Here is a 23,699-nt window from a genome sequence, read left to right as displayed (position 1 = left end):
GGTTACATCACAGCCAAAAACACTACTTTTTTCAACTGTGGAGGGAAAATAGAAGCAGGGAAAACATTTGCTGATAAAAACAAAAATGGCTCATGGATTCTGTTTTTGTTTGTTTCTGGTGGTTTGGTGAATGATTTAAGCTGCGCTAGTGCAGAAAGTATTTACGTTAGCTCGAACGTTAGCATCTAGCTAGCTGATGGGCAAACCAAACCACAGTGAATTCAGGACAGGCAGAAAGAATCACCACAAAACATCACAGAAGGTCTGGATTCGTCTCTACAAATGCAAGAAAATAGTTACATATTGGCAGTCGTGGAACCAGGTAAGGTGTTGTCTAGTCTTTTTATGGTTAGCTCTATACAAAGTGAGATTTTTGTATTTCATTTTGAGTAGTACATGTTTTTAAGTGGTATTATTGTTGCTGCCAGTGTTACCAAGACACTTTTACCATTTCTGTTTTCCTAAGAGAAGCAAATAACACAGGACACAACTTCAGTTTATTGAATCCCCTAATATATAAAAGAAAGGTGTAGCCACTTTGCTTTTTCTGTTTGAGGATGCCCGGTCACAGACAGAGCTGTATAGTGACAGCGAGGTTTACAGAGAACCAGTCTAAATGCTGATGGTTTCATCATTCTTCATCCATTACAGTGTGCAATCAGCATTTACTTCATGATGATATGTTGAAGCAGAAACCTTTTCTGTTGCCAGTTAAAGCTAAAGGCCAACAATTAAAGGTGAGACAACTGGAATATGGAGGACTGCTGCCGGCCAAACTGAGCAGTGTCACTGTGGGGTCTGTGTAGTTCTGAAGTTATTAGCTTTGCTAAGAAGGTCATATTCTGACCAGTGTTTATTGTTTACTTGTTTCGTTTGTCAGCGGGATTACAAAAGTAGGGTGCTGTTGGGTGCTTGGCGGAGGTTTACACTCTACTGGGGGTGCATTGTAGTTTCTCACTATTTGTTTTGAATTTTCACAAACCAAACAATTAGGTTAATGGAGAAAATCAGAAGATAAACCCATAATGAATATAATCATCAATTACAGTCCTATAAATATATATGTTTAACAGCTACAGTGGACATTTGTTTGAATGAAATGCTTTTCCTTTTTACACTTCAGTACATTTGCCTGCTTATACTTACATTATTTTACTTAAGTAACATTTTCAATGTGGAACTTTTACTTTTAACAGTATTTTTAAAAGTTTTTGTAAGAATACTGCTTAAATAGCAAATAAATAAGACTAATATTTGCATAGGTGTTGCATAGAGAAAGACATGACAAGTAATATCTATAAATCCATAAAAAAATCAAACAATACAAATAGTATGAACCCTCTTGTCTTGTTGATTGATGTACCTTAAATAGACAATCTGTTTTATAATTAAACCACATTAATGCTGAGGCCATGCTTAGTTTTAATTAATGCAAAAAAGAAAAAAATATACAAAACAAAACAACAAAAATGAATCTACATGTTCAGCAATATGTCGAATGACAGCACAGCGTTGACAAACAAAACAAAGTCATCATAGTGAATAGGTATGAGCTCACATGAACACACTGTACAGTATCATTACAGTTTAAATAATCATTTACCTTGGCCTTGAGCAGCCTGAAGCAGGTGGACAGAGCTTCTGTGGACAAATCCTTTCAATAAACAACAGAGAAACACTTCTTAACTCTGATTACATTTTCAAAGACATGTACATGCTCTCTTTTGGTCATAAATATCCCCACCCCGATTGAAAACAAAGCACCATGTTAGTAGACGTTGCTTTTTTTGGAAATTGTACCTGCAAATGGTTTTTACTTGACAATTGGTGGCAAAAGGAACATAATACTGACACCAATGAAACTCTGAGGCGAGTTTCTACCCGTATGCAGCAACAAAGATCTGCCGTATTTTGCCTTGTATTACTTTGCGAAATTGATTCTGCTATTAAGAGAAAAATATAACAAAAATGTAACACAATTACTGTATTTCTGGCCTATTTAGGACATGTTGCATCTAAAGGCAACAGACAAATATGCTGCTAATGCGTCACATAATGTAATCTAATTTGGATCAACATACATTTGTTTTATGTACGAGCAGACACGACAACAGTGACAGAGAGGCTGTTTAATGAATCGGGGAATACTTGCAGTGATGTATGACTGGCATTCTTTAGAGCAATTACTTTCTAACTAATCAGCAATCTAAACTAAAATGCACTATGTTTACTGCATATGGTGTGTGGTGGATGCTTTTACCAAAAGTGCCTTACAGCATTATAAGTGCAGACTGTGAAAATGAGTAGGCCAAGTGTGAATCTGAACAATTTACAGTACTGTCAAAAAAGTTTCAGTACAACAATTTCATTTAAATTTCCTGATACTGATATGAACAGAAATACTTTTTCTGTGTTTTGGAATTCAGACATATTCCTGATACCAGTGGGTGCGAGTGTCATCGTACTTTATATTAATATACTGCAAAGGTGCTACATGGTGCAGTTGGCAGCATTTCAAAATAAAATAATACTGAGCTGTTCCATTTGTTCACAAATCTTCTGAGAACAAGCAGCAATGGGATCTACAACACTGGCTCTCAACCATTCTGGCTGAAGCAATGCCTCCTTGTGGATATATGTAACTTTAATCCCCAAGGGATTTAAATTTTCACTGTCTGCCTATCCTGCCTAATTATTGGAATACTTCTGGAGGCTGCAACTACTTCTATATATTGCATGACAACGGAATTTGACAGCAACTACAAACAGGACAGCATATTTGTGTATTATAAATATATTTTTCCACACATCGAACCTTACAGCTCCAGCTGTCTGCAGGTATCCTGACCCACAGGTTGAAAGCCAGTGATCTAGAGTAACGTCCTGCATTCTTTAAAATCACCTCCTCAAAAAGGGTTTGGAAAAAGCTGAAACCGCTTGGCTTTGTTGAGCTGAACACACATGTACTGTGTGGCTATCACTAGCTGTATGCAATTCATTTTTTGGCCCTTTGTGGTTTTAACGTACCTTAATATACAAACTGTTTCACCCACAGAGATGAAGAAAAATTGTTCTTCCAAATACAAAAACCCCATCTGTATGTTTTACAATCACCTCATTGCACTCACACGCTAAAACAAAATGTGCATAAGGCCACACATCAACAGGATAATGCAAACACAAATCATTCTGTACATGAATTAAAAACATTCAGTGCTTCAGTGTACCCAATAAAATGTCCTGGCATTCATACTGTCTCTTTTTTTGAAGTTTGGCACATTGGGAACAAAAAACCGACACTCACACACAAGCCTTCGTAAACTGACTCAAACATGAACATCTCTAAAAACACAGGAGTGAGAAGCATTTACATCATTCCTTTACAGTGGCATACATTCCAGTTGTTCATAATCTTTGAGTCCTATCCTATCCAGTCCAGAGTAAAAAGGAGAACAAAGGACAGGAATGCAATGGAGAGGAAAAACGAACAAACATGAAGTAGACAAATATGCATTCAATCTAACTGGCATTGCAGGTGCTTGAATCTTCATGGATATGTACAGTGAAGTGCAAATTGAAATGGGTATGTTTCATTTGAGGGAGATGGTGAAGTTCAGGGTATCGAGTTCCATTAGGACTGTGCAGGCACTACTTTTTTAGGGGTGGCTGGCTTCTTGGTTTGCCAGAGATGGTTGTGGATCGTCACCGCGTCCACGCTGGCCGACATGGTCTTGGCTGGTATCTGACTGAATTGCTTCTTGTCTGAGTTGTACTTGTAGAGGCTGTCGATCATCTTGCGCGTGATGCTCTTGGGGCCGAAGCCTGTCAGCTTGTTGATCTCCTCTGTCTCGGGGCAGTACGTGTAGAGGGAGCGGAACTGGCAGCCAGCATCTCGGAACAAAACCAAGAAGTTGTTGGCTTCTGATTTTTCCATTTCCTGTTAAGGTCAGGGGAGAAAAGGTCATTAGATGATCAATGACACTTGTTATGATTCAGAATGTTCCTGTTCCCTCGTTACTGTTACCTCAAAACCTGTTGTACCTGTTGTCTTGATAAATTCAGCATAATTTATATTATGTGTTAGTAATTCTAAATGTCACATGAACATGATTTCAATCATTTTGTCAGTTAAAATTAATGAATCATTCCCGATAATCGTGGTTCATATTGAAGTTGTAATATGTGGCACAATAATCATGATACATTCATCTGTTTTCTTTAACCACATTGTGTCTTTTTTGTGGCTGTATTTCTTAGGAGTAAAACAGACAGGAAGAGAGATGAAAGTCCCATGACAGTTTTTTATCCACACTGTTTAAAGTATGTGGTGTAGGGTGAAGCTATGTGCTGTTACCTCCAGGATCTTGTTCTTTTGCCCCTCATTAACCTTGCCGGCGAGGCAGCAGTGGGCCAGAGCGTTCTGGATGATGTGCTTGTTAGATTTAGCGCTGGGTTCCTTGTATAGCTTCGGTCCTGAATGAGAACAGAGGGGAAAACAACATCAGGATGAGACTGTTGTCATGACAACTCCTCCAATTATGTCAAAGAAAAGACTTGTTCACTCCATATCTTTTACTTTTTCTTTTGATGAATCATGGATGAAGATTTTTGGGGATGCGAGAATGCATGCATTTACATTATAGCTTAAGTTTGAAAAAAAACAAAAAAAACAAATTACCATATCAATAAGACTGAAAAAACACTGTCCTTCAATATTAGAATATTAGATGCACTAGATACAAAAATGGCCCCGTTGTTATTCCATAACATCAGCTCTTCTTACCATTTACTTTTGGTGAAGTTTAGGTTTATGCTCCAAACTATCTAGGCTGATCTGAATCTTAAATTGAGATTTTGAACTTTTGCATTGAAGACCTACCAGTGTACTCTGTGTTAGATGTAACAGAGGAGGTTGTGGATCCATTTTCCCAGTCCTTCTCTCCATTCCTGCTGCTGGAGCGACTTGGGGACAAGAAGCCATCCGCAGAATCTGGCCTACAACACACACACACACACACACACACACACACACACACACACACACACACACACACACACACACAGTATCAGATCACCTTTCTGCATTGGTGCTGTTACTGAACACTCAGCAAATTATATTGTAGGCAGGGCAGGAAAATCTCAGTGTCATCTCCAGAACTTCGTCCTTCAAAACAGCAGCATTTGGCTGGTTGCTGGGGTCATTTTCTCACCCTGTTGACAGCATGCTTGTATAGATTTATCCTTTATTCTGGAGGAAACTGTGTGTACTGTTTCAACACACGGTTTGAGTTTCTGTTGTACATCCACAGTAACTAGTGAAAAAGCAAAGCTTGCAAGCGCAGGCAGTGAGTGCAGAGATGTGTGGCAGTCTGGTGCGTTTAAGGTCAACAAAAGAGGTCAGTGAATTACAGTGCAGCACTTGGCTCTTTTTCTAGACTGCAACAGGCTTACATGCCCCCTCAATACATTGGCAATCTATTTCATAAACAAGTGATTTCTAAATATGCAGAGTGACTTATGCTTATTCTACTGGGATTATAAAATACGCTGTTCTGCCTCTGTAATTAAGTGGAGATCAATGAGCACAGCAAATGGACAGTGAGAGCAACTAAAGGCACACTTGCTTGTAGTGCTGTTTTTGTGAACTGACCACATTACCAAGTCATTTTTGTATAGGATATTTAAATCTAATTTAGATTATCTTCACATATTTCACAAACAACTGGTATTAAATGACTGCTGAATATCATACTGGCAGGTTTTTATGACACAATATAGGGTTAAATGACTTGATAAGATGGATTATTTATGCAAAGTGTGTTCTTCAGAACTGCGAATCTGACAAAAAACATTTTGCTTTGATGTTTTTCAGGTTTGAAAGAAGCCAGAGCAGGCGAGGAAGTCCCAGCAGAGAGGTAAGTGGAGAGAGAGAGACGTGATTATTTTGTGAAGGCAATGCTGTTCAAAGCGTAGCATTATTCAAGTGCTTTGGAGTTAATCATAAGGAAATACGTCGCTTTTCCTTAAAGTGCTCGATCAATCTAATAAACCCCAGTGTGGGGGCAGGGTTTCAGTGCAGGATTGGGCCCAGGGCAGCGTGAAGCACCTCAAGCAGGAACTAACCTTCTCCTTCTCAATTTAGGAGAGCTCAGAAAGTAGAAGAGACTGCCAGAGGCTAAACTAGCACTTCTGACATGTGAAACAGCAGGAAAGAAAGTATAAGAAAGAAGGAGGGTAGAAGAATACAAGAGAAATGTTAGACCTGAGAACTGGAGTTAGTCTGAGGAGCTTGACTTTTAAAAAAAGAAGAAGAAGAAGAAGAAGAAAAAAAAAAAGGATCAGAAAATATCACATTATCTTGTTATTCCACATCAAGAACTGATGTTTGTTAAAAATTCCCTTCAAGGTCAAATTTTGTTACATGTTTTCAGTTTTGACATGTAATGTTGTGACAATGTTATCTTATTGTGTATGTCCAGCCAAATTTATGTCTGGCAACACCCCATCCAAAAATGTGATATTAAAAAAACACCTTTTTGCTACACCTCTGTAATCTGTCTTTCTCGAGAATTCAACCTGCATTTGGTTTATATATTATGCATGGATTTAATGCTCATTTACAGCGGCTTAGTAACTGTAATTCTCAGATCAAGTGAACAAGGTTAAAATGAATTATTCCCTACATTAGCATAGTGTCTGAGTATGATTTCTTTTTTATGTTTTACTAAACATTCTCCACTACTATATTCCTTAGATCGCAGGAAACATCAAACTTCAATTTAAGTTTAAAAGCTACACTGAAACCTTTTTTTATAGCATCTCAACAGCAGTTAGTTATAAACTTGTAAAAACATCTCACCTTGGCGATCTCTTGTCAGAGTGAACACTGTCGCTGTCTCCCAGGTTGAGGGACGCAAGGGACAAGCTGGAGACTGAAAAGACACGTTGGCGTGAACCTAAATGTGAGGATGAGATGCGGCACAGCACGACACAGTTACACCGACATGATGTTAAACAACAACACCAGGTTGTCCACTTTGTTTTGTGCAAATCCTGTCACCGAGCAGTGCGGCCTCCAGAATATGTAGTAATACACATTAGATATTGTTTAAATTAATTGACATATATAAGCACAGACAAAGACGAAAGTGCTGCATTGCTTATCCAGTGTATCAGGTTAAATTTCTGCTCTAAATTGACCAAATTAGATAGATACTTACAAAATCAATTTTAGGCCATAAAACAAGAATAATGTGTGTAATACGACAATCTCAAGTGGCACAAAGCAAAGTGGCAGCAGAACACAGACTTGACAGATGGGATGACCTCAACCCCTCTGAGAGGGGGCTGCCTCCATGGTTACCTGTGGCAGCTCTGACAGGGGTTTTTGGTGAGTCCATGCTGTCACGATGGATGGACTTTGGGCGGCCCCTCCTCTGCTTGGCCCCTCCGGCTGGCCGAGGTTTAATGACAGTGTCCATGTCCTCCATCAGTTTTAGCTGCTTCCGCCTGAGATATTCCTGCTTGATGAACTCCCTCCTAGCCTTGTCCTCCTCCTTCCTGAGGCGTTCCTCCTCTGCTTTCAGTCTGAACAGACAGAACAAAGGGGTGGAAGTCAATACTGTGGGGTTTTCTGTTCAATGCAGTTATTACTTACTACAAAAACAATAGAAACCAAATACCTTAAAAAATACATGAAACTTCTGGCACTGTGGTAAACCTTAGAGCACTCTGTGTTCCTATACCTGTGAGCTCTGAGAATGTGTACGGACTTATTTTCCAGATGTGTCAACATACCGAGCCTCCTCCTTCTTCTGCTCCAGCTCAGCCTCCAGCTGCATCTTCTTCTGCTGCGTCTCCTTCTCCCTCCTCATCCTTTTCTCCAACAGCGCAGCCCTCTTCTGAGCCATGTTCTCCTCTGCCTTTCCATCCTCCTGAGTCGCAAAGTGAACATAGTCAGCCAACTCCCACTGTTTGAGGTAAAGTGTGTTCTAACCAGAATGAATCCACTCAAAGTTTAGTTAATATTATTCATCACAGTTTGTGTTGCTGTTCATTGCTGACCTTTGACAGTAGGGAAACTAAAGAAGAGGCAGAGCTGAGCGTTATTAGTGTGTGATAACCCTTAGATTTCTTTATTCATCTAATGAATGTGATAATCCCGAATTTGAACTGTTAATTTGAAAGGTCAAATCTCCTGTGTGTAAATTAATGGCACACAAAAGGGGGGCAGAAGCAACAGAGAAGAGTTTCTGGGCCAGAAGGGGTAGGGTAGATTCATCTGTGTTAATGGAGGATTGTGAAATATTAGAAAATCATTTGTTTACAACACCAAAACAACACCAAAATTAATTAGAATTCAGCTGTTTCTAAGAAAGGCACAGCAGGATGAGTACAAATCAGCGCCATTTAGAGTTTTAATGTGAACATCCCTCAGCATACGCCCTCACACTCTATGCAACCCTTCTGTAAACCCACATTTCCACAGCTGTGCCTGAATTATTCACAACAGCCCCAGTTTTATGACCTACATCGAGGCCCAGGCTGCAGACAGTGAGCTATCTTACAACCTATAAATGGGAAGATGATGCTGTTCTTGGCTGGCATGCTTCCTGAACCATTGCCTCTTGTTAAGAACAAACATAGCTACCCCATGTTCAAATGTGATTATCCTTTTTTAATAGCTGCTACACTGCTTTTTCAGGTTTCTAGTTGCACTGACTCAGCATGTTTTTTTATGATTTATACTGCTGTTTTTTTTTATGATTGATGGTCTTGTTGCCTGTGTTGTTTTGTCTTTATATAAAAACATCAACTGATACATTTTCAATGATAACAAGATAGTGCTAACAGATATAGACAAGTCGGATTATAAAAGTGAAAAGGAATTTCAGTTATTCTTTATATAAAACGATGACAGTTCTTTGGATCCACAGCCTACCTTGAAGAAGAAACCATGACACATTTTCTGTTCGTAATCTGAGCTGTCCACGTTATCCTGCTGCGTCTCCAAACCATCATCAAGTGTCAGATCCTCCAGCGGCTTCACGACTGACAGAGGAACCTCAATCAAGCTGCTCTTGGCCTCGCCTGAGTCTTCTGGCTGTGAAGGAATCTCTGTAGGTGTCACCGTGAAGGTCTCCACCACAGGGTGTGCCAGAACCTCAGGAAATGAAGACTGAGTAGGTTTGAGGTCTGCAATTGACTTCTGATTGTTCTGCTCATCAGTTTCTGTGTCAGTGATCTTGGACTGGCATTCCTGGATGTGTTCTCTTTTGTTCTTGGGGGAGCTGGGGGGTGAGCTGGCTACACATATACTGGCAAGTTCCCTCTCAGGGGAAAGAAGTGACTCCGTCTCCTTGATTTTATCTTCATCTGAGGCTACTGTTGCTGGATTGGCGGTTGCTGGTTTCTCCTGCATGTAAACAAAGGAACATGCCAAGGGCTGGCAGGGAGAAAATCTCCTTAGCCTGGGGATGCTATCGACAGACTGAGGTGCAGTGAGGACTCGATTGTAAGGGGCAAGCTTTAGCTCGTTGGGACGAGCGGTGCGAGGATTACGCGAGTGGAAAGAGGCGGATTTGCGTTTGATGCTGTTTGGAGAACGGTGGGTGGAACGAGGAGAGTCAGCAGGGGAAGAGGGTCCTGAGGATCGAGCAACAGCTCCAGCTCTACTGTGTTTTTGTGGTGATGGGTTTGTATGAGGGGGAGGGATGACCCACGCCTGCTGATGCTGTTGCTCCCTCATGGCCATGATCACTTCCTGCTGCTGAGCCAGTCGTTGCATCTCAGTCTGAAGGAAGGCCAATGAATGATTCAGTTTCTCAATAGAACGCGTATACTCAGTGAGATCTACCTCCGTTAGCTGAGCATGAGTCTGCCCCCCTTCCTCCCCTGCACCTGGTGACTTTGTCCAACAGGAACCTGTGCTGCTTTGCTCTGCACCATCAGGTGTGTCTGCCTTGCTCCTTCCAAATTTGAAGGTGGGACTTGAGCTTGCCACCTTGCCTTCTCCAGCAGTCTTTCCACCTTCCTCTCCACTAGCAGCCCCATCTCCTTTTCTCTTAACCACATTGAGAAATGCTGAGTGACCCATCTTTTGCCGATGCCTCGTAAAAGCAGCCTCCACTTTCTTCTTCTGTGCTTCAATGGCTTTACGTTTCTCTTCCAGCCTCATTCTCAAATGTACCATCTCTGTAGCCATTACCTGAGCAGGGTCATTGGGTGGAAGTTGTACAGGTGTGGGCGATGCTTGAGCTGTTATGGTTGGTGTAGTTTGTTGATGGATGGGGCTGTGCTCAGGGGTCGGGGCCCAGGAGACAGATAATGGGAGGCCGAACTCAGAGCCTTCGGGAGTGGTCTTGAGGGAGCTGCTGCTGCACCTTCCTGAGTCTGGTGCTGAGGGAGTGTGCTTCTTCAACTTCTGTTCAGCAAAGCTGGTCATCTTCACTCCTGAGGGGGATTTGCTCTGATTGCTTGGACAGGGGCTTGGCGTGTCCATATCCAGGTCCATGTTCACAGAGCAGTCCTTGAGAGAGGAGTCCTCATCCAGCATGTCTTCTGTTTGAATATGGATGCCAGTGTCCACCTCGGTGGTGTCTGTGGTGCTCTGCGGCCCTTTGGAGTCCAACTCTGACACTGGCTCCAAGCTAGCAACCCCAGCCCCGTGGCCCTGACTGTGCAGAAAGAAACCACTGTTTATCCCCTCCGCTGGCGGCCTACTTGGGCTATGGATAATCTGGAGGGCTTCCTCCATTGAGGGAGTTGTTGCCATGACACTTCCATGTCCGTTGGGGTATGCTCGCATGTCAGGCTCCATGCCAGCCAGGCTGTCTGGGCAGCCCTCCTCCTCAATGCCAACACTCTGACCGTTCACTGGCTGGAAGGACAGATTACGCTTCATTCCTCGAGGCAAATGTTGGACTTTGAAGCCAGAACCATCGTCAGTGCTGACAGACCTGACCATGCCACGCATGGAGGAAAGAGAACCGGGAGCAGAGTCCTCTTTGTCAAAGGGGATGTCAAAAGACACTCCATAAGGCCCAGACCTTAACAGAAAAAAACAAAAAGAAACTACAAATACATCTTCAGATACTTTTTGGAATTTCTAAGACACTGTAAAGGGTTATTTGAGGGAAGAGGCAAGAGATTTGGCAGTATCACAATATGCTTTTCTTAATCTTAATTTCCTCCCCTTGGGGACTTACTCTTCAATGAGCAGCATATGAACAGGACTGCAGTATTACGAACCGTTTCTCTTTGGGCCAAGTGCCGAGGTTGCCATCGACGAAGGACATTGAGGTTGACCTCTTGATCTCTCCTGGATGACACAAGTAAGCACAGTTAGACACAAAGCAGAAGTTGTTGTACCTACAAGCAATCATATTTTGATATGCATACCTAATACTGTAATTTTGGTAAAACAAGTAAATAAATAAAAATCACCTGTATTTCGTGGCTGAGGTCGGAGGGGTAAACTAGAGAGGAGAGGAGAGAGAAAAATTACAGAGATGTGATACATTATAATATACTGTACATTTTCATTGTCCTTTTTAGCTTCATTGTATCCAGATAATGTTTTTACTGTACAAGCTGATCTTATTTGGCTTAATCAGTCCCATATATTCCCACCGGTTATACTACTACTTCACACTACTAGCCAACACTAGCAGCCCCACTTAACACGTCACATTGAAGACCATAATTTGTGCTAACATACCTTGGTCTTTCGGGACTTGGAGGTCTTTCCATGAAGCTTCTCTTGGTTGCCTTGGAGATGGGGATGACTGGCATATTCTTCAAAAAGGATGAAGGATCTGAGGTGACACAATAGAGATGTATGATCAAACTATGCTTTCACAATAGACACAACCACTTCCACTTTCTACACCTGAGACTACAGTTCCCTTTGCTGCCATGAATACTGTCATGAGGTCTGAATTGAAGACTTGCCTGTGTTTTCGATGTCCAGCAATCTTGGTTTCACAAATGACGGCTTGACCACCTCAAACCACCAAAAAAGCTCTGCCATGAACACCAGGTAGTTATTCTGTGGAGATACAAAAAACAAGAAAATGTTAAAGACTTGGGATTGGAGAACAGCACGATGATTTTACAGTGAACAAATTCTATGTATTTCCACAATATCACCTGCAATACAATTGCTTTTTATCTATTTCTCCAGCAGGTGTCTCTCTTAACCCTTACAGAGAACATGCGGTGATGAGTATTATTTTTTCTTCCAGTCTGCATATAAATAATTCACCACTTTCTCCATTTCACAAGAGTATCCCCTTAAGAAATAGATGCTTCATAGTTCAACCTCCAGTGGAGCCATTTACAATTGGATCCACAATCATCATCCTTTTCAGCAAGGAATTTAAAAAAAAAAAATGTGACACTGAAGTAAAATAAAGATGACTTATTAAGAATCAGGCTTTTCACAAAGTAATAACTCATGTTAGTTAAGGTAATGTAACCAATATCATGGCTTTCCACAGATGAGCTTATCTTCCACTTACACAATAACATCAATAGTACCTGTGTTAGTAGAGACGAGTGATTAAGGCATTAACCTAATTTGTAAAATAGAGGTCAGCTATTTTTTCCGCACTCAGTCACCAGCATTCAATCCACCAGTCAACCTGAATTAGAGAATAGTTGAAGAGATCTTTGGCACTGCTATGCCAGGTCATGTCCATGCCTAAATCAGTCCAACAAACAGTGGGAGGTCAAACTGGTTGAGGACACTGCACTACAAAACATCGTCTAACAAAATCATTCCCATCAGTATTACATTCTCTCAGATAAACTGCAGTTTTTTTCCCTTCAACAAAAACAAAACATTATCTGGTTGGTTGTTCTGCACTGTGACAGAGGTAAAACATGTAGCATTCAATAGACAATACTCAAAATACCACATGGTTTAACCAGTATGATTGACACTGGAAAAATGTGTTCAGTTTAATATTCCAAACACTGCATTTTAATGAGTAAAGATTTGTGTTATTATGAGTGTAAAAAAAATCCAAAACACATTTTAAATTAGTGTCATCACGAAACAAAGTCAAAAGTCAAAGTCAAGCTCATCTCATCAAAAACAAGTTATCTTGCATTGCAAATTGAATCCAGCTCAGTTTTTCTGCCCATGTTGACATATTTCATGAATCAATATTTAATTGATTGTCATGTCCAACTGAGCATTTTTTGCAGGGAACATGCCAGCACTCACTCACACATGCATATGTGCACACACACATACATATGCAAAGTGAGTGCGGTGAAGCAGGGACGACCTTGAGGAATCACGCCCCCTCCCTACCCTCAGTCTATGGTCTCCAGACAAAGACAATGCTGCATGGCTCAGCTCTAAAGATACCTGATTCACTTTATCAGCAACATTTTGCTCTACCATGCGCGCACACACACACATACAGACATCATGCATATACGCCTTAAGCCCCCCCAACTGCAACCCAAAAGCACAGCAGGAGGGGCACAGGCAATTAACACCAGTAGCAATGGTTTCCCGTGGGTGATACTGCAGCATTTTACTTTTCTTTTTTTTGGACTCTATTGTTCTTTACATGCATGAAAAGGTGTATCACTGACACAGGAGCCTGGTTTTAGAAACTGTAGTGCACATGGTTACCAAAGTACCAAAGTAATTAAAGCACAATAAACAAATATGCATTTTACTTTACATGCAAACTGAACAGTTACTTACTACAGCTTTCCCTCAATCAGCCAAAAGAAAGTTTTAAAAAAAAGCTATTTCAAGCTATGTTTTGAGTTACATTTGCCCTATCACAACTCTGTGGTTTAAAAGCTCTTTAGCATAGAAATGCTACCAAACAGCTAGTCAAATACCAAATTGCTGGTTACCTTGAGGTGTGTTCACAGCATGTGAAGCATTTCTCGATGAATGAACAAAAGAGGAAATAAGAGAAATGAAATAAAATGAAGAAAGAAATAAAAAAGACACAAAGATCTCCTATTGTCCTCCTGGTCGAGATTTGTGGCAGAAAGCCCAGCCTGACTTCTCTCTCCCCATCTGTCCCTCTGACTACTACTGACACACCAGGTGTGAGTGTTATCGCCTAATACCACCAGTCAGCAGTCACACACATTCACACATATCTCCAAACAACTACCCGCTGCACCACCACTCCGCCTAGCTCCCTACAGAATGGCATTACTCCCTCGCCAGGTCTGCAGTGTTGCCAGATCTGTTTGCTGGAGATTTGAGCATGTGTCACTCTCAGGATGACAACAGGGACCTGATTGGTGATTACTAGAAGAGAACTCGGGGTTGAGGGAGGTGGGGGTGGACTTAGCTAATCCACTCTACAGAAATGGGTGCAAACAGCCCCACCATGCATGTACTGCACATGCACACACTTGCACATGACCTATGTAACATTCAAATGCACTGGCAATGTTTGAGGTTTGCATGCATAAAAGCACAAAGTCGGACACCACACAAATTACTGCACATTAGCAAACTCAGCAGGTCACTAAGCACAGACACACACTGAGCCTTCACTGAGCATTAATGTCAATAATCATTGGGCCAGAGGGTTGATTAAAGGATCTAGGTCCTACAGCCAAACACACAGAAAGACAAGCTTACTCCAACTTGGAAAACCCACTCTCTCGATTTAGCGCCAAGTTTATCAGGCTGCCCTGAAATGCCCGGCGAAAAAACCCTGGGCTTGCATTACATTGCTAAACATAAAAAACTAAATCTAGAAGAAGTAATTTCTTCCGTGCTTAAATGTCTGCAGTGGACACACGTGGAGGCGCCATGTCAAGTTAGGAACTTAGTGCCCAAATTTATGAAAAGATATGACACTGAAAAGACCAATCATTACTTGAGCATCTCATGAACCTTGCTCTCTTTACCTGCTCAATGCCAATAACTCAAACTGATGACTTGAATGCAGTGTAACTGAGTAAATCAAACACAGAGCCCAGACTATGTTTAATATAGTTACACACTTGAAAAACATACAGTCAATTCTTCATTGCTGACATCAAATGATGACAAATGATCAACAGCCATGCTGGAGAGGCAGCTTATGAATTACAGAAAGTGTGTTAATTGCCTTCCTCAGGGCAACCTCAGCATGTCTGCTACAAACCTTCCAGTCAAAAAAAAAAAAAAAGACAAAAAAAAACGAAGCTGGCGAAAGCCCAAAGCTGGCGAATTTCATTTCTCCTCGTTGCATCCACAGATGGTAATTTAGATGTGCTGTAAATTAATTAAATGAAGAGTCGGTAAATGGGAGTGGGTTGACGTGATTTACAAGCCTGGTGTCCATTAGGAATGAATAGCCCTGAGTAATGTGTGTTTTCTATGGCTTTGGGGGTTGGGTACCAGAGGCTAGTTTATCGTCTCTTTATAGAGAGCCACTGTATATAATGGAGAATAATTCGGTCTTCATCAAATGTAAAAAATGTTGAGCTTTATGTCGACTTTCATTCCATGTCTTGTGGTATCCTCAGAGTAAAGGGAACAGGCCTTTTAACGCTCAACTTATTCAACCAGAAAGAGGCACATGGAATCTGACACGGGGATGTCGCACAGATTGGGGTGTGTGTGTGTGTGTGTGTGTGTGTGAGGGCATGGAGACACTCATTCAGCTGTCAAATGTTCAGGCCGAGAAGCTTCAGGCTCAATTCCAATTTTCTGCACATATAGACCGATTTCTTTGGCTAACTGATAAATATCTATGAAAGTCTCACACTGTCGTGTTTAACCTGAGATGAGGTATCTCATTTTAAACTTGTCAGGTCTTGCTTTCCATTTCTGTGTCATGATGTCCTCCATGTTCACCCTGCTCAGCCAAGCAGTCGAATTTATGACCTTTATCTCACAATTAACAGTTTGTGTATTAACATTCATTCATAACAGAGAGTCTGTCAGTTGATTGATACAAAACGTATTTGATACTTTGATACTTGGGTGATTGTTATTCTGTTGTCAGTTAGTTGGACACAAGAAGAGCATTCAATATGTTGTATTTGGCTCTGACAAATTATAATGGGTATTTTTCAGACAATGAATCTTCAGATTTATTAATATAAAACATAAATCTGGTGCATTTTGTTTATCTTTATCCACAATATCCATGTGGTTTAAACACAAAGATGAATTTGCCCTCTGTCTTACTTAATGTTCTTTATTCTAAATGGAAAAATTTGAAGCAGGGATTAGATGGAGGGATTAGCACTGGAACACTTGGGCACGTTAAAACACATCGCCAAGATCCCCAGAGACTCCGTCCCTCTGTCAGTCTCTTCCATGTCCTCTCTATCTGTTTCGAACTGTCTGCCGGTGTAAGCGTTATCGCTCCTCCTCATCTCTCCTCTCCCCTTTTCCATTTTCTTCCACATCAACACCTCTTTCACTCCCCCTCCCTGTTAAACGTCTCAGCTCAATCTCTATAATAAAGTCTCCATTAGTATGATGGGCCACGACGTACAGCTACTGAGGGTGCGACTGCCTGGAAACTGGGCCAAGGTTACTGAATCTAACTGGTTCTGTGTGCAGTTCTGGCTGCACTGCTGCTCTCAGGCAATAACTCTTCCCTGCTGGTATATATTTTTTTTTATCCCTCGTGAAATCAGTGTCAGCAAAATATGGCTACTGGCTCGTTCAGAGGACTCAATTATTTCTTTTTTGATGCTGTGTGCTCGGTCGATGTGTTTGAGCTTTGGGATGCTTAGAGTGCGAGATGGATGATGCAGAACTTATTGCTTTATCCCTGATTTATCATGTTTTATACATGTAACTTTAATATGAGTACAATATCAATATTTGGCAAGAACCAGTTCCATTTACTGTAAATAAAGAAAGCTAATTTCCAAGTCTTTTATCAGTGTCCAAAAAGTCCATGTATTCAATTCAGCACAGCCAGCTAATATATTTGATTTAGTGTGCATAAAATGCTGTTAAAAGCAGGGTGGAAACATCTCCAGCTGCACTGTAAACAGCATGTTTTTAAGTTTAAGGTAGCTTGAATGCTGATGTTTAGTTTACTGACGTTTGTCCTTTCAGTGACCTGTGTGTTCAGTCTCTGCTGAGAGCAACATTTCTCAGTCAGAGGACATGCTGAGGCAGAGTCAATGTCATTCAGACACATCACCTTTTCTTTTTTTTTTCTTTTTTTGGTATTGCAGCTCTCAGGCAAAACTAACTGAGATGGACACATCAGAGACACAGAATCAACACAAAATTACACCAAACCACCAGAAAAATAGTAGTGCGCTGCCTTTATGGTGGCAGTTATGGTGCCTTTTCATGTGGCAGAAGAGTGGGAGTTGCTATTTTAGGAAGTTGTGGGAATTGTGGCCTCTAGTAGCCACTGTGCCTATTTGATGAAAAAGCTTTCTGCACAGACAAAAATACATAGAATTTTCTGTTAAGGAACCAAAGTTGACCTTTTACAGAAATACAAAATTCGTCATGCACTCGCTCTGGGGCATATATATAGCATGTGTTTGCAAACAAACAATAGTGGCTGTGACCAAGTAAAAAAAGGTGAACTACGATAACGTTGTTCTATACTTGACAACCAACACCCTCGACTGTTTAAAGCCTGCTGATAATACTGTCACCTGGTTGATCTCAGGTGACCCATACACTAGGCGTATACACCTGTTTTTTATTGACAAAGTAAGAAAGGTAGGTGCAGAAGTGATGTTTACTGTGCCCAAGCTGTTCCTCTGACAGATGAACACACACACACACACACACACACACACACACACACACACAGGTGTCAGAATGAACAGAGGACTGAGCTGTGAGTTATGGAGAGAAAAGGAGTGAGTCAGTGAGAGAAAACAAGAGAAAGAAAATGACTGAAAAAGCAGAGCACAGAAATTGAAACGTAAAGACGAGATGAAGAAAGAAAGAAAGAAGACTGAAATTGGAGAGGGAAATTAGGAAGGGGAGGGAAGAAAAAACAAAGGAAATTAAAGAAGGAAATTAATGAAGAGTGTCAAGAGGAGTGTGTGAGGAAAGAATGAAAAAAATATATGCAGACATGTTGGGAGAGCAGGGTGAGTGCAGCTCTCCATGCTTGTGGTTGATGAAGACAGCTTGGATTGAATGGTTTTTCCACAGCATGACTCACCACACTGGCTGACAGAGCTGCTTGTTTCTCCGGTTTCATTTAGCCTCCCTCACTGGACATCACACCATATGGTTTTCTAATCTGTTTTCTTAAAAAGCTCATGAATGAATTAACACGTACAGGATTTGTAACCACTTATGGAAACAACAATTAACTTAAGTGTAACTCAACATTTTGATTTGCTGATGTTATGACTGTGGAAAGCGAGACCTGACAGTTTTCTTATGTTTCAAAAAAAAAACCAAAAAACAACAGCCACTTCCTTAGATTTTATGTTAACGACCATGGCAGGTTTTCTACTCTCTGCAGGCAAGTAAGGTTTTAAAGTTCTGTTTCAAATAAATCAGTAGTTCAGCAATTTATATTCCACCAGATATTTCTCCAAGACTGTAAGGACTGGAACACACCAAGATTTAAGAGTGGACAACCGGTTTTGCACAGAAGCTTTGGACAACAACCGAATAGATTCAGCATCAAAACACAAGCCTCAAGTCACTCCAGAGATTCTCTGAGCCTAGAAAGAACTGAAAGCCCAATTTACAAGATATAAATAGGATACAGATAGGATTTCAAAACACAAACTCTAATACAGACACAATTAAAAATGTAATTTCACACATATAATTTCTTATTAATTAAAAAAAAAATAGAGGCCCCAAACATGCAGTGACCTGCTGCTGACCTCTATATATAACTCTATAAGCACCATAGGGTGAAGTGAACTGGTGTCGCAAATGTCTCATGTTTGACACGAAACGACATGAATGCAGCCAGGTTGAAGCAGTACCTTGATGGCGGAGGAGGCGTAGAGCATGTCCTCCAGGCTGAAGTGGCAGCAGCTGTTCAGGTTGTCTTTGCAGAAGTCCTGGATGAGCTGCAGGTTGTATAGCCGATCAGCCAGCGTCATGTTCTCCTTCAGACATACATCTGGGAGGGCAGAGGGAGCCATCAGGTGTCAGAGTGACGTCAAGACGAATATGATGACTAAAGAGGCTCTGGTTTTAGCACACACCTCAGAGACCTTCAGAGGAGGTTTTAGTGTGTTTGTAGAGAATCTTTTAGGAAGGAACTGCTGACAAATGTTTGAATGACTGACCAGATCGTGACAGTTGGTTGCATGTCATCAAGCTGTGGGTGGAGCTGTGTGTTCATACATTTCAGGTATTTTGTTTCAGTGATGTTTTCAGGTCAATTGAGTGCCTGTGTGTGTGTGTGTGTGTGTGGATATTTATGGTATATGAACATGTGTGTTTATTGCACCTGTTATCAACATGCTTTATCAGCAGTCTGTGAGTGTGTTACTGTGATGCCATTCACAGGCAGGGGACAAACTTTAACTTGTCTTTCAGAGCAGAAAAACAAATCTGAACATATATGGATGTTAAAAACAAGCACTATAAATAAAAAAAGAGAATCCTTTTTGGTTTGAATATGAACATTTATATAATGCAGTTAAAATCCTTTCTGAAAATAGATGTTCATCATTTCATTTTCAAAGGGCAGAAACAACCTAATGGTCAGAAGAGCACCTGAACTCCTGCCAATAAATCATGAACATCTTGTGCTTTGTTGCACGACCCTGCAGAGGTCTAAAACCAACACACAAACACCAGCATGCTCCTCACCATCCAGTTGTAGCAGCTGAGGGCAGTAGAAGTGCAGCAGAGCACCGAGAGCTGAGCCGTCTGTGCTGTCTTTCAGCAGATTGTCCACTGGGGGGATCCATGGAACGGGCTGGGTTGAGGCCTGCTCCTTCCTGTAGCGAGCCTGCACAACATAAAATACATAGCTATAATTAAATGCATCATGAAACATTACCCCGCCTACATCTACAGTAGAGTACCAACTGACATACCCTTCCTGTTGTTTTTAATCATTAAGTACAGCTTTAAAATTAGTCATGTATTATGGTGCAGCCGTCACAACAGCTGTGTCTTTATTGTGTCTTTAAAGCAGGAACAAACACTTTAGAACTCATCAAGGCTTCATTAGTTTTACTCATGTATGAAGGTAACTGAGTTGTTCTGGAGCCTTACAGCATGTGTACTAAAAGCTTTAAATTGTCGCCAAAAAAAGACAATCACACTGAGCCCACTGAGAGACGACAAAGCCCACTATAGTAAATAACAGTGTGGCAGAGATTCAACTGAGGTACCTCACTGATTATCTTTCCAGATGTTATCATCTTAGCCCTGATAATATAATACCAAATTATTATCCTCTACATGTTGAGCATTTTCAACGAGATTTAAACACTTGAGTTTTTACAAACAGCATTCTTCATGAGTAACTTTCAAACTTCAGTGCAGCCCAGTGGCATGAATATAAATGACTTTTTTATTTAAAACACACACAGTCATGTTTGAGGTGAAAGGAGTGAATGTTACAGGCAGGCTTACAGTGACAACTGGCACTGAAACTCTGAAACAATTTAATGCCAATTGCTCCAAGACATCCCGTGTCTGAAATGAAATTCTAATAACATTATTTTTTTTTTTTTGGTCTAATCCCCTGGGACCTCTTCAGTGATTCCCCAAGGGTGTCTAGTTCCTCTGCCAAGGACCTTCACATGAGCAAAAACTCTACTCTTCTCTGTTTTCCACTGTACAGTAAATCACATGGATGCAGCACAAGGGAACACTTGTTAATCCAAAAAGGAGAGGAGGAAGAAGAGCTGTGTTTACGTAACAGTGAAGTCACAGGTTGATGCACACGTGCGATAAAATGGATGGCAATCAAGACAGAGGGAGGTGGGAGGGAGGAGGGAGTGACGGTGACGAGGCGGTCACTATGGATACACAGATGAAAGAGCATAGCACTCGTTAGTTGACTTACAGGCACAAGCTTCATGTACCACTTGGTCGGAGACTGTAGCAGCACAGCGAAAGAAAAACAAACAACAAACAACAAAGACATATCTGTTAGGGAGATTAGTTAGTAATGCGATTTAGTAATAAAAGGAAAGACATGACAGCTGTGAGATCAAACGCAGAGAATCTGTGTGTTTATTGAGAGCAGAAGAAAAGAAGCCCACGCAACCCAAATAACCCCGGAATGGTATTTAGTGTAATGCGGTGTTGAGTTTTCTGCATGTATCTTAGGCATTCACCACTTATACGTCCAAAGAACAAGAGTTTAGTTTTGGTTCGACCAAATATAGAATAGTTTTCAGGGGTCACAATTTCTCTTATTAAATCGAACAATAACTGAAAGAACATTTCAAATTCCGTGTAAAAGTGTTACTCTGTCTCACTCCTCTGACAACTAATGTGCCCATCAATAGGTGTATATCCATTTTTACTGTCTTTTTAAGGTGCTGTGTAAAGGATTTTGTGGCATCTAGCGGTGAAGTTGCAGATTTAAACAAATCAATCATCACTCTGCTTTACAGTTCCTAGGAATACCTACGGTGGCCACTAAAAATGCAAAATCCTTGGTTTGTTTGGTTTGTGCATTCAGGGCTACTGTAGGAATGTGGCAGACTACATGGAAGAAGACCTGCTCCCTCTGTAGACATAAAAGGCTCATTCTAGATAAACATGACACAAGTCTTAGTTTTGGGAGATTGTACACTAATAAATGACTACTAACTAAACTAATAAATGTTTTTCTGCAAACAGACCCCCTAAATCCTACATACTTTCCTCTTCGACCTTTAAATTCACTACCTGAGTTTGTTAGTTAGAGCAAAGTGTCCCTAAACCCACAAGTTTTCTCTAAATTCATTGCTGATGGGTTGAAGCGAGCGTATCTGTCTTCCCACAGTCCGATATGTTTCGAGGGTAGTTTCCAGGGTCCCTAGTTTCCCACTTCAGTTGCCATACAGATGGGTATGGGTGAATTGTGCTGAATTTAAAACAGTTGGAAAAAAAATAAATAGCTGAATTGCATCTCAGAATTAAGGGACATTTTTTGGTACCAACACAATCAGTAAGTATATATCTCGTTGTGGCTAAAAAGGATAGCATTTCAATTCCTCAATTAGCTAGAAGAAGAGAAAAAAAAAGACAATCCTACTGCACAAACATATCCAGGCTGTCAGCTATCCACTGACAGTGTAAGCTGATTCCAGAAGAAGAGAGGCTTGCCACAGTTAAAAGCTAATACCCACACTACCTGGAAACATCAAAAAACCAAGTGGGAGTGCCACTCAAAGTAGCAGGCAAGTGCTCAACTTCAAAGGTGAGCCACGACTCGAGAGAACATACAGGAGCTCTGTACTGAAACCCCCGAAATAAATAACAAAGACAGCAAGAGGATGAGAAGATCACCTTCCCTGGGTTTTCCTGATTTGATTAACGTCTCAGCTCTCTGAATGCTTATTTGAGTCACCAGGAAGAGTTTATTGCCATCAAAGGAACACACCTAATGTGATCTAACATATGACATATTAGTCAGTCAGTTGTATCTATTGGCCAGAGGATGGACCGCCTTTGAAGCGGATGTCAAAGCATGAATATGAGTCTCCTGATGTGTCGCAGAGCAGAGAAATATAGGTCTGCTAAGGATTGGAGATCTTCTTAACGTTTGCCTGTCATGACATAAAAGGAACGTAGAGAGATAAGATTAAAACCGTCCATCAAAAAAACACTCCATGTTTTGTGTACTTTTACCCCTCACAGCATCAGGATAGTGAGTGTAGAAATACTGTAGAGTATACTGTGAGAAATCCTGTGTGTATGATATTGGGATTGTTACTCTTGTTAACACACTTTCATCAAATACAAAGACGCCCCTGCTGTGTCATTTAAATAAGATTATTGTGATACGTGACTTCAAAACAGGACCAAGATTCCTGACTTGAGCCATCTGCTGTGCCGCTCTGAAATCCAGTTATATTATAAAAGGAGTGGAGCGAGACAGAGAGGGAGACTGCCCTTACGTCACCTCTCCAAGCCAAGCGGCTAAAAAGCTGCCCTCCTCCAAAACAAAGTCAAAACAGACTCACAGGCCAAGTTGAGCATTTGGTTGACAGGAGGGGAGCATGGCATGAGACAGAACAGGGGCAAATCAGGCTTTGGGTTGTGATCATACTTAAGAATCAGAGTCAAACATCACTAGAACAATTACAAACACAGTAGCTTAGTAAAGCCTGTCATTTGGCGTTTCAGGAGGTAAGTTTGGGGTAGGGTTGGGTGATTAAAATAGTATAATGATATTTTTAGGCTATATCATGATACACAATTATTGAATCTCCAAAAAGCATTGTGAAAATGCAAGAACTGGTCAACAATATCAAATATTGTGACATTTTCCTGTCTCCAAAATGCAGTAAGTTAGAGGTATTAAGCAGCAGATCAGTCTGATGACACAAATGAGAACAAATCATTCACAAATTGGCTATTAAGTGGTCAAACGGACCTTTCATAGACTGAATACGTGACTCCCAACCCTGCTGCCCCAGTTTGAGTGGATGAGGACTAAATCTAAAGTGCTGATCCAAGGCTGTGGGCTAAGCAGGGTTAAACAGGGTCTAAAATCTGTTATATCCACTAATCAAACCCCTGTGGAGAAGTAAGGCCTCATCCATCATCTCATCAAAGAAAAGCACACACA

General features: G+C 41.0%; 1 protein-coding gene and 1 long non-coding RNA gene across 10 annotated transcripts in view; one reads left to right on the top strand and one right to left on the bottom strand.

Moving 5' to 3' along the window:
* Window positions 1-130: 130 nt before the first annotated feature.
* LOC119028970 lies at window positions 131-12,434 on the top strand. Of its 4 annotated transcripts, XR_005077865.1 has the most exons (9): window positions 131-322; window positions 5,873-5,915; window positions 6,904-6,962; window positions 7,784-7,979; window positions 8,937-9,182; window positions 11,222-11,333; window positions 11,742-11,821; window positions 11,972-12,040; window positions 12,286-12,434. It is a non-coding gene; the product is annotated as an uncharacterized LOC119028970 (long non-coding RNA). The 4 variants fall into 4 exon arrangements; XR_005077867.1 differs by lacking the exon at window positions 8,937-9,182; XR_005077864.1 differs by lacking the exon at window positions 11,742-11,821 and having other exon boundaries at window positions 11,866-12,040.
* Window positions 1,406-23,699, bottom strand: part of camsap2a (calmodulin regulated spectrin-associated protein family, member 2a) — a 49,312-nt gene continuing 27,018 nt past the window's right edge. For 2 of the 6 annotated variants that reach the window (XM_037115449.1, XM_037115447.1), the window contains 13 exons: window positions 19,769-19,910; window positions 18,931-19,070; window positions 11,953-12,049; window positions 11,720-11,816; window positions 11,446-11,477; window positions 11,251-11,320; window positions 8,942-11,048; window positions 7,798-7,934; window positions 7,364-7,587; window positions 6,860-6,956; window positions 4,880-4,995; window positions 4,355-4,473; window positions 1,406-3,937 (listed from right to left, as the gene is read on the bottom strand). In XM_037115449.1, coding sequence (XP_036971344.1) covers window positions 3,632-3,937; window positions 4,355-4,473; window positions 4,880-4,995; window positions 6,860-6,956; window positions 7,364-7,587; window positions 7,798-7,934; window positions 8,942-11,048; window positions 11,251-11,320; window positions 11,446-11,477; window positions 11,720-11,816; window positions 11,953-12,049; window positions 18,931-19,070; window positions 19,769-19,910 — 3,684 coding nt within the window. In that variant the 3' untranslated portion in view covers window positions 1,406-3,631. Of the gene's footprint in view, window positions 3,938-4,354; window positions 4,474-4,879; window positions 4,996-6,859; window positions 6,957-7,363; window positions 7,588-7,797; window positions 7,935-8,941; window positions 11,049-11,250; window positions 11,321-11,445; window positions 11,478-11,719; window positions 11,817-11,952; window positions 12,050-18,930; window positions 19,071-19,768; window positions 19,911-20,542; window positions 20,882-20,978; window positions 21,012-23,699 lie in introns of those variants that run through there. The other 4 variants (XM_037115448.1, XM_037115450.1, XM_037115446.1 and 1 more) reach the window with 4 other exon arrangements.

Source organism: Acanthopagrus latus, chromosome 11, assembly GCF_904848185.1.
Source record: "Acanthopagrus latus isolate v.2019 chromosome 11, fAcaLat1.1, whole genome shotgun sequence".
In the NCBI taxonomy this organism is placed as follows: Eukaryota; Metazoa; Chordata; class Actinopteri; order Spariformes; family Sparidae; genus Acanthopagrus; species Acanthopagrus latus.
The sequence above is the reverse complement of the archived record's forward strand: the minus strand, read 5'-3'. Positions and strand labels throughout refer to the sequence as shown.